Genomic DNA, 10,902 nt, shown 5'->3' with positions numbered 1-10,902 from the left:
AGAGCTATACAGAGAAACCCTGTCTCGAAAAACCAAAAAAAAAAAAAAAAAAAAATGAACATAAGGAAAAGGAAAAGCAAAGCAAACAAATGCCCCAGAAGATAAGGCTCCAAGAAGCAACAAAGTTAAGGAATGTATTTTAGTTCAGGGAAGGCAACAGATGCTTTCAGCAGCTTTCCCCACTGCTTACAATGTGAATTTTAAATTATTTTTATCCATTTATCTTTGTAATTCCTACTATAGATCTTCTTAAAATAATGTTGTAGTTGGAAATTAAACATTTGGAATTTTAGGAGCCATCTCCAATTAATAGCCACTTGCAAATGAAAAATGGTTTTTATTTCTGTGGAAGTCTTACTGAGGAAACAAACCTCACTTAAGGTTGACTGCATGCCAGTAGTAGATTAGGGATACAAAACAAAATCAACTGCTTCTTTGGAGGTTCTTTGTCTTGTAATGTTAAGCCAGGACTTTTTTTTTTTTTTTTTTTTTTTTTAAATAACCTTACAGGTCCTTTCCATATATAGTATGGCTTCCTGTTTTGTGTTTAGATGCAATTCCTGTGTGTAAAAATGTGTGTATCTCTGTATCTATATGCATTTATTGTTCTTTTTCTTTGCTCTTTTTGCTGTTTTGTTGTTTTATCCTATTCTGGTTTGTTTGTTTTATTTTATCTTACTGAGTTTTATATTATTATTATTCCTTAGATGCTTGTTTGTTTTCTAAGGAGAGAGAAAGTATGTGGATCTGGATGGGAGGGGAGGTGGGGGAGAATGGGAAAGAAGAAGAAAAAGGAAAATTGTAATTAGAATATGTTATGTGAAAAAACTTTAAAATTTTGAAAATAGAAGATGAAAACTAAAATGCAAACACAGTTGGGATTGTCAAAGCAGCATATTTTGCCTAGTGATATTTTTTCCTGAGAACAACTATTTAAAATATCTTAGTCAACTCTTTAATGAACATTTGAAGTATTAAAAAGATGTTGTAATGAGTTCCAAATGATAATTCATCCCAAATAAGGACAGAAAACTGCCAATACAATTTTGAAGAGCACCTTATTTTATTTTTTTCTTTAAGGCAGCAGCATATGTAACTTTCCCGTTTTCCTGTAGGGAGAGCTTGTGTATGTCAACTACGCTCGTACTGAGGACTTCTTCAAACTAGAAAGAGAGATGAACATCAACTGCACTGGCAAGATTGTTATTGCAAGATATGGGAAAATCTTTAGAGGAAACAAAGTACAGTATTCTTCTTTCTAGAGGGAAGGGGAAAGGTTTGATCTCACAAGTGTAAATGGTCAGTTATATTCACTCTCTGAAGATGCTCTTAATTTTGTTCATTTTTTGGTTGTTCTTCATGGGTACACAGAAGACTTTATTTTTATATAACTTGATATTTCCAGAAAGAAAATTATTTTTGTTAGCAAAGTAGTATTTGCTTTTTATTTTTTTTCTTTTTCTTAGTATTTGCTTTTTAAATAGGAGAAAATCTTTATCAGTAAAAAGGAACATTTTCTCTGTATCGCCCAATTTAATTTTCTAGACATAATCAATTTTAGTCATCCTCTCCCTGTTTAATTCTCTGAATTTTAAATACGTGCATATGTATACTTTATGCAGTCATTATGATTAGACTTTAAAGAGGCCTTGATACAGCTGTTCATGACATAACCATGTAAACACACTGAGGACTGTACAGTATAGTAGCAGCTAAGTGGCTGGGACACTAATTCCACACCTGGCCCAGGTAGACTTTTTCATTGTCATTTGCTCTCTCTATGCCAGTGTCCTTATGTGTAGAATAGGAATCCTAATAAAAGCAGTCTCATAAACTTCTTCATAGGATCCTAGTTTGTACTGGAAAGCAGCTCAGCAGCAAACCAATACTAGTAATTTCAATATGACTATTTATTAAATGCCTCATTAATTTAAATGTGGACATAATATTTTTCAGAACCAATAAAAAGTTTAGCTAATAATTTTCCTGTTAATAAATATTTTCCTTAGTTGGACTTTAATGTTTCTACTATAAATAATTCTATTTAAATAATTTACATGTACTTCAAGTATTTATATATAATATTTATTATATAGATAATAAAAATGTTCTTTCAGAGGTTTTTTTTTTTAGATTTATTTATTTTATTATATGTAAGTACACTGTAGTGATGTTAGATACTCCAGAAGAAGGTGTCAGATTTCATTAGGGATGGTTGTGAGCCACCATGTGGTTGCTTGGATTTGAACTCAGAACCTTTGGAAGAGCGGTCGGTACTCTTAACCACTGAGCCATTTCTCCAGCCCTCTTTCAGAGTTTTGATGAAATAATTAATTGCCTTTCCAGAAGGCTGGGACATTGACATGGCTGAGTGCTTCCTTAATGTTGCAATGCATATGAGAACCAAGAGTGACAGTTACCGACCTGCCTGCCTTCTGCTATACTTCTGATGATTAGGAATTCAGTTGTCTCCCTAGATAAAGTTCCATATTCTTAGCAATATCCAAATGGTTAGATGCTTACAAAGTCACTTTTGGAGGACACACTGTGTCTGTTCTAGACAGAGTTGAAAACCTGTTTATTTATGTAAGTACTTGTAAAGTGCTTACTCAATGATGTGCAAGATTTGGTGGGTAGTTGTTTCAGAGACTAGCATTCTTCACATTCTATAAAACACCCTCATTTTAGTAGGGGAGACAAACACTTGAAAGCTATTTTAATATATTATGTACTGACCTATGATAGAAATACATACAATAAGTATAAAGAAGAAGGGAACTTCAGTTTTTAAGGTTTGGGAATGGCAGGAACAGTTCATAACAGATAATTTAGTTAAGCTTTTGTAAGATAGATGACCATGTATCAAGTTTAGCAAGAAGGAAATTAATTTGAAGGCAAAGATAGCAGACCTATAAGAACACCATTGAATGTATGTATTTAACTACTTTTGCAGGAATAAGCCAGCCATTTGTATTCCTGCATCCTGTTACATATTGCCCTTACAGGTCAAAAATGCCATGCTAGCCGGGGCCATGGGAATCATTCTGTACTCTGACCCAGCAGACTACTTTGTCCCCGACGTGCAGCCATATCCCAAAGGATGGAACCTTCCTGGAGCTGCAGCCCAGAGAGGAAATGTCTTAAATCTGAATGGGGCAGGTGACCCACTCACTCCAGGCTATCCAGCTAAAGGTAATGATGAAATTTGTCAAGCTTACTCCTGCAATATATTCCTTGCTATTCTAGGTGCATAAAAACAAAGACACACTAAAATAAGAATTACAACAGAACTAAAATTATATATGTCTTTATGTCATTGGATTTTGATAGCTGGGAAGTAAGTAATTTTTCCTGTATTATTTTGGTTTTAAACTTCCACCAGATGTAGACATGGGAAGGAGGTATCATCTGATTTTTCTTTTTTCAAAGCAGGATGTTCAAAAAACCTGATATTCATAATTAAAAGAATGCAGAATTTTAATCTTATAAGTTATATTTCTAAATGACCTAAGGGTTTTGTTATTTAGTCATAAATTTCCTTTTCTTTTTTTTTTTAATGAGTTTTTAAAAGTTACTTTAAATGACCTTTAATCCATGCACATGGGAGGAACAGGCCGGCACATCTCTGTCAGTTTGAGTCCAGTTTGGTCTACAGAGTTCCAGAACAGCCAAGGCTACACAGAGAAACTTTGTCTCAAATAATTAAAGTATGAAAAATGAAAAAAACAACAAAGAAGTCACTTTAAGTGTAAAATTTTTGGCAAATGTGAAACCGTCTATCTCTACAATTAGATAATGACTATAACCACTCCCTCTTCAGACAGTTTCTTCTTATTCCATTTCTTGCAATTCTTACTTCCCAGTACCCATCTCTAGGCAATCAATGATCTACTTTTGAAACATTAGCAGTTCTTTTTGAGATCCAGACATGCTGCCATGTGTTTTTAATTATTTGTTTCTATTATTGCATTGATTGGCTATGCCATAGTTTATCCACATACTTGCTGCTGGGTATTTGAGTTGTTTCTGGTTTGAAGTTTCTATAATGAATGCACATAAGTTTTTTATGTAATTTATGTAATTTGCTTTTATTTTCTTTATGCAAATACTCGAAAATCAAAGGGAAAAAATACAATGTTGGATGTATAATGTTTTAAGAAAAATTTCAACTGGTGACACACTTGCTATAGCCTTGTCAATAGTGTGGTGATACTATTTAGTTCTGCATTCTAATAGGTAGGCAAATCCTCAAGTTCTTCTTCTTTATACAGTATATTTCCCATACGTTCATTGAGGATTTTGCATATACATACAATGTATTTTGATTATATTTACCCCTCCCCCAACTTTTCTGAAAGTTTCTATTATATTTACCCTAGGCTTTCTCCTGTGTTTCCCCTCCCAACTTCATGATTTTGGCTTCTTTGTTTTTTTGAAATATGATCTCAATATCTGTCTTTGAACTGTAAGCCAAACTGGCCTCGAACTAAAAGAGATATCCACGTGCCTCTGCTTCCAAAGTGCTGGGATTAAAGGCATGTGCCACCATATTTACCTTTTTAATTTTTAATTAATAACCCACTGAATTCAATTAGTGCTACTCATATATACATAGGTATGGGACTTTTTTTTTTTTTTCAAAAAAAACTATTGTGGATTTTTGGGTTTTCACCATGTGAATTTTAAAACTAGTTTAGTTTACTTAATTTTTTTTCAGACAGGGTCTCTCTGTTTCCCTGGCTATTGTGAAAAGTTTCTATATAGACCAGGCTGACCTTGAACTCACAGAGATCCTCTTGTCTCTGCTCCCTGAGTGCTGGTATTGAGGGTATGTACCACTAGATGCAGAAATGTTTTTTAATTTTTGCATTTTTATTATTGTGTTTATGCATGTATGTGCTTGCTTGCACAGCCATGAACATGCATGCATGTGAATGTTTATTCTGTGGTGATAATGTGGAAATAATGAGTGTGTGCATGTTTGTCTTCCTGTGCTAGTGTAGCAAAGAACACTTTTTTTTAATTGAGTTTTCTCCTTCTATTATGTACCTGATAGGGACTGGATTCAGCTGATCAAGGTTTGGAACAAGTGCCCTAACCCACTGAACCACCTAACCACACTGAAGTAACTAGATGATTTCTGAAAACAAAACAAAACAAAATAAACAAAAAAAGACCCCAAAATAAACAAAACTAATTTCTTGGAATTTGAGAGTGAATGAAATTTGTATATTAATGCAGCGAGAAATGCTATGTTAAAATTCTGATATGGAGACAGAATGAACTCTCCATTCTTTACTTTCTTTCAGGGATGTTCTATAGTTACATTGTACATATCATTCTTTTATCAGATATATCCAAAATCATACCATGGAACTATGATTTTGTAAGTTATACTTTAAAACTTAATTCTAATTTCTCATTATGAATAGACACATGATATTGTGTAGGAAATGAATTTATCTTGTATTCTACAAACTCACTGATTTGACCAATCAGCTCTAAGCCTCTGTAATTTTGTTAGTTTTGACATAGATGGCGTAATTTGCTAATGAAGATGATTCTTCTTGCTTATAGTGTGCTCATGTTTTGTTTCTTTTTCTTCCCTTACTAATTAGACTTGTCAGCATATCCAATAGACCTAAAGTGGATATCCTCATTTTTACTATAACAGAAAAGCATCCAGTAACCTCTTAAATATCATTTTAGCTCTAGATGTTTTCCAGCTGAGAAAGGCGTCTTGCACACTAATATGACTAGAGAGCTTCCCAGGATGCCATTTTTCTGTGAGTTGAGATATGAATCTCAGTATGTTTTTACTTCTGCTGTAACATACTGATTTTCTGAATTTAAAAACAACTGTAAATATTATGATAAACCATAACTTGGTCCCAATGTATTGTGATTGAAAAAATATATAAGTGCTGTGGACTGGCCTCAGTCGGCCCCTCAACCTGCAGGAGAATCAGGGTCCCAGTATTCAGGTGGGCAGGGAGTCAGCGGGGTGACAAACAGATGTGAACACAAGGGAGTATCAGTCTGAATGTAATTTCTCAAAGCTATCACCAGACTTAAAAATGACTTTTACACAAAACAGAGGAATGCATACATAAAAGCTAACACGAACCTACTGGGATAAAAATCAATGTTAACAACTGGGATCAAAAGCAGCCCCACCTAAGTTCAGTTTATTCTTAGAAGCCAGGGTCAAAGGCTCTTCATGCCCTTGCCATAGTTCTGATTCTAGTCTATTGCATAATCCACCTTCCACTTAGGCCATTGTAAATTCCTGTGTATGGAAGTGACTCAGCTATTGTTCTAAGTATTTACTCTAGTTCCTTCTTAGACCACAACCTTCCTTCTTCCTAGGCCATTGTAAATTCCTGTGTATGGGAGTGACTCGGCTATTGTTCTAAGTATTCTTTGTAGACTAGTCCTGAGATTTCTAGCTCTATTCCAGTAAATTGTAATGCCTGATTTCTTTCACTGTCTCTTTGTCAACACTCAAGACTTTTCATCTGAATGAGTAACATTCTTACAAAAATTAAAGCCCAAGTTTGGCTCAACAATTTCATAGGATATTGGAACACTGGAGGAGGCTAATCTAACTTAGCTATATGTCAAAATCAACCCTTAGAGGCACTTATAATAAAACAATATTGAAAGAAAGCACACAGATCCGTTCACTGACTAATGCAGGGACAGGTTTGGAGAATTTGTTTTACAAGATGCCAAGGTTTTAGGAGACTGAATTTCCATGAAACTTTTTGCCTCGGGACTGCATCCAAGCTTTTGGGCCTGTCACACAGTCACTATTGGAGTAGGTGTGGTATTTTCTCCCCTTTTTATTTTTTAAACAGAGTTCCAGAATGTCCTGCCTCATCATAGCTACAGATCTCAGAAGAACTCTAAAGATGAGTGGAAACACAACAGTTACTAACAAAATAATAGTAAGCAAGATTATATATTGAACCCAATCTTAGGGATTCAATGCACTTAGGTTATTTTTAAAATCTCTGGCCAATTCATCAATGTTCCAGGTATCCAAATGACTTCTACTAATATCTGAAATTTCTGCCTTTAACTGCTCCTGTATCTCTCCATACTTCCTGCAAATGAGCTTAGTCTTTTCCCAATCAATGGTTGCAGTATAAGATAACGGCGTGACACAAATATATTGAAATGAAGCATGGCATTTAGTAGCTAACCTAACCTTTATATTTGCTATATCCGGTCCCATTGCTAAAACCACTTCTTCTAAAGCATTAATCATTGCCTCCAATTTCTTATCTATAATGTGTAGCTCTGACAAAACTATGGAAATAGTCTTATGCATATCATTAACAAAATGAGCAGTATGCAGCTGCTGAACTAAAGCTGTGGTAGATAATGCAAAAGAAGTTAAAATTGCAATTAAAGCAGTAATCTTAGTAATCTTTAAAATCAGAGCTGCAACAAATCTCTTTGGTCTAATAAGCTCATTCAATCTCTTTAAAGATTGCATTCCTGAATTCTCAAACCAAGGATCACTTCCTAAATGTATAGGCAACAGAACATAAGCAGGTCTCTTTAACAAAAACAAGAGCAGATTCCTTAAATTAGGATCTACACAATTAGTTAAGTGACATGTGGTCTGTGACTTTTATAATGGGTATTCCACACTCTTTGCCTAATATCTACTTATTAGTGAGTAAACCATGTGTGTTCTTTTGTGAATGGGTTACTTCACTCAGGATATTTTCAGGTTCCATCCATTTGCCTGAAAATATCATGAAGTCATTGTTTTTAATAGCTGAGTAGTATTCCATTGTGTAAATGTACCACATTTTCTGTATCCATTCCTCTGTGGAGGGACATCTGAGTTGTTTCCAGCTTCTGGCTATTATAAATATGGCTGCTATGAACATAGTGGAGCATGCATTCTTATTGCATGTTGGAGCATCTTCTGGGTATATGCCTAGGAATGGTATATCTGGGTTACCAGGTAGTACTATGTCTAATTTTCAGAGGAATTGCCAGACTGATTTCCAGAGTGGTTGTACCAGTTTGCAATCCCACCAGCAATGGAGGGCTGTTCTTTTAGTACTATATCACATTTTCTGAGGAACCACCAAACTTATTTCCAGAGTGATTGTACCAGCTTGCACTCCCACCGGCAATGGAGGAGTGTTCCTCTTTCTCCACACCCTTGCCAGGATCTTCTGTTATCTGAGTTTTTGATCTTAGCCATTCTGAGTGGTATGAGGTGGGATATCAGGGTCGTTTTGATTTGCATTTCCCTGATTATTAAGGATGTTAAACATTTCTTTAGGTGCTTCTTGGCCATTTGAGTTTCCTCAGTTGAAAATTCTCTGTTTACCTCTGATCCCCATTTTTAATTGGGTTTTTTGATTCTCTGGAGTCTAACTTCTTGAGTTCTTTGTATATATTGGATATCAGACCTCTATCAGATGTAGGATTGGTAAAGATAAACAACTTCAGCAAAGTGGCCTTATATAAAATTAACTCAAACAAATCAGTAGCCTCCCTATAAGGATAAACAGACTGTGAAAGAATTAGGAAAATGACACACTTCACAATAGTCACAAATCATACAAAATATGTTGTTATGACTATCCTCAAACAAGTGAAAGTTCTGTAAGACAAGAAATTCATGACTCTGAAGAAAGACATTGAAGAAGACCTCATAAGATGGAAAGATCTCCCATGCTCATGTATTGACAAGAGCAAGAATTTCATTGAGTATTTTTGCATTGACATTCATAAGGGAAATTGGTCTGAAGTTCTCTTTCTTTGTTGGGTCTTTGGCTCATTTTGGTATTAGCATAACTGTGGCTTCATAGCACAAATAAGGTAGTGTTCCTTCTTTTTCTATTTTGTGGAATAGTTTGGAGAGTATTTGTATTAGTTGTTCTTTGAAGGTCTGATAGATTTCTACTCTAAAACAATCTGGTACTGGGCTTTTTTTGGGGGGGGGTAGGGTATATTTAATGACTACTTCTATTTCTTTAGGGGTCATGGGACTGTTTAGATGGTTTATCTGATCCTGATTTAACGTTGGTGCCTGGTATCTGTCTAGGAAATTGTCCATTTCATCCAGATTTTCCAGTTTTGTTGAGTACAGACTTTTGTAGTAGGATCTGATGATTTGGGGGATTTCCTTGATTTCTGTTATATGTCCCTTTTCATTTCTGATTTTGTTAATTTGGGTACTGTCTCTGTGCCCTCTGTTTAGTCTGGATAATGGTTTATCTCTCTTGTTGATTTTCTTTTTTATTTTATTTTATTCTATTTTACTTTATCTATCTATCTATCTATCTATCTATCTATCTATCTATCTATATATTTATTTATTTTTGTTGATATATGTATGGTTCTTTGTTTCTACTTGGTTGATTTGAGCCCCAAGTTTGATTATTTCCTGCTGTCTCTTCCTCTTGGGTATACTTGCTTCTTCTTCTTCTTTTTTTTTATGATATAAGAAATAAGTTTATTTCAGTTAAGAAAAGAATCATATATCTGTGTTGAGTTTCTCCAAAGAGGTGTTGAATACTGAATTGTTATACTTTTAACAGTGTTGTAACAGTTTCATGATTATAATAAACTTACATATTATATTATTCTATGAAAAAGAAAAATATATTTAAAAAACCTTACCATTATTTATTAATTAACCATTATTTATTAATTATGTAAACCCAATTTATTAAAGAACACGCAAGTCAATTTGTTGGTGAAGTCAAACATTCTTTTTCAAAAATAGTGTTAATGTAATAACAATTTCTTAAAAGAGGTCAATGGATCCTAAAGATTTCATAGTACAGTTTAAGTAGGCAAAGTTGATTGTACCCCTACAACATACTTCGCTGTGTCTAGGACAAACTATAAACATTTTAACTTATTAAGGACTGGGAAACTTATAAGAAAACTGATAATATTTAAGCTTCAGATTTATATCTGCTTTGAGTAATTTTCTGCCAGACTACCTTTAATCACCTTTTAGCAATATATGTTTTTTTCTTTTTTTTCCAATTTTTACTAGGTATTTATTTCATTTACATTTTAAATGTTATCCCCAAAGTCCCCTAAACCCTCCCCCCTCTGATCCCCTAACCACCTACTCCCCCTTCTTGGCCCTGATGTTCACCTGTACTGGGGCATATAAAGTTTGCAAGACCAAGGAGCCTCTATTCCCAATGATGGCTGACTAGACCATCTTCTGCTACATATGCAGTTAGAGCCACGAGCTCTGAGGGTGCGGGTTAGTTCATATTGTTGTTCCACCTATAGGGTTGCAGAGTCCTTCAGCTCTTTGGGTACTTACTTTCTCTAGCTCCTCTATTGGGGGCCCTGTGTTCCATCTGGTAGCTGACTGTGAGCATCCACTTCTGTGTTTGCCAGGCACTGGCATAGCCTCCTAAGAGACAGCTATATCAGGGTCCTTTCAGCAAAATCTTGCTGGTGTATGCAATAGTGTCTGGGTTTGGTGGCTGATTATGGGATGGACGCCTGGGTGGGGCAGTTTTTGGATGGTCCATTCTTTCGCCTCAGCTCCAAACATTGTCTCTGTAACCCCATCCATGGGAGTTTTCTTCCCAATTCTAAGAAGGGGNAAAGTGTCCACATTTTGGTCTTCCTTATTCTTGAGTTTCATGTGTTTTACAAATTGTATCTTGGGTATGCTAGGTTTCAGGGCTAATATCCACTTATCAGTGAGTGCATATTATGTGAGTTATTTTGTGATTGGGTTACCTCACTCAGAATGATACCCTCCAGATCCATCCATTTGCCGAGGAATTTCCTAAGTTCATTGTTTTTAATAGCTGAGTAGTACTCCATTGTGTAAATGTACCACATTTTCTGTATCCATTCCTCTGTTGAGGGACATCTGGGTTCTTTCCA

At 35.0% G+C, this 10,902-nt stretch overlaps 1 protein-coding gene across 1 annotated transcript in view; it reads left to right on the top strand.

Annotated features, from left to right (window-relative positions):
* Naalad2 (N-acetylated alpha-linked acidic dipeptidase 2) overlaps positions 1 to 10,902 on the top strand; it is an 86,964-nt gene that overhangs the window by 9,978 nt on the left and 66,084 nt on the right. The window contains exons 7-8 of the mRNA XM_021206700.2: positions 1,116 to 1,241; positions 3,006 to 3,192. Coding sequence (XP_021062359.1) covers positions 1,116 to 1,241; positions 3,006 to 3,192 — 313 coding nt within the window. The remainder of the gene's footprint in view (positions 1 to 1,115; positions 1,242 to 3,005; positions 3,193 to 10,902) is intronic.

Source organism: Mus pahari, chromosome 10, assembly GCF_900095145.1.
Source record: "Mus pahari chromosome 10, PAHARI_EIJ_v1.1, whole genome shotgun sequence".
Lineage (NCBI taxonomy): Eukaryota > Metazoa > Chordata > Mammalia > Rodentia > Muridae > Mus > Mus pahari.
Note: the sequence above shows the minus strand (reverse complement) of the source record. Positions and strands in the feature narration are given on the sequence as shown.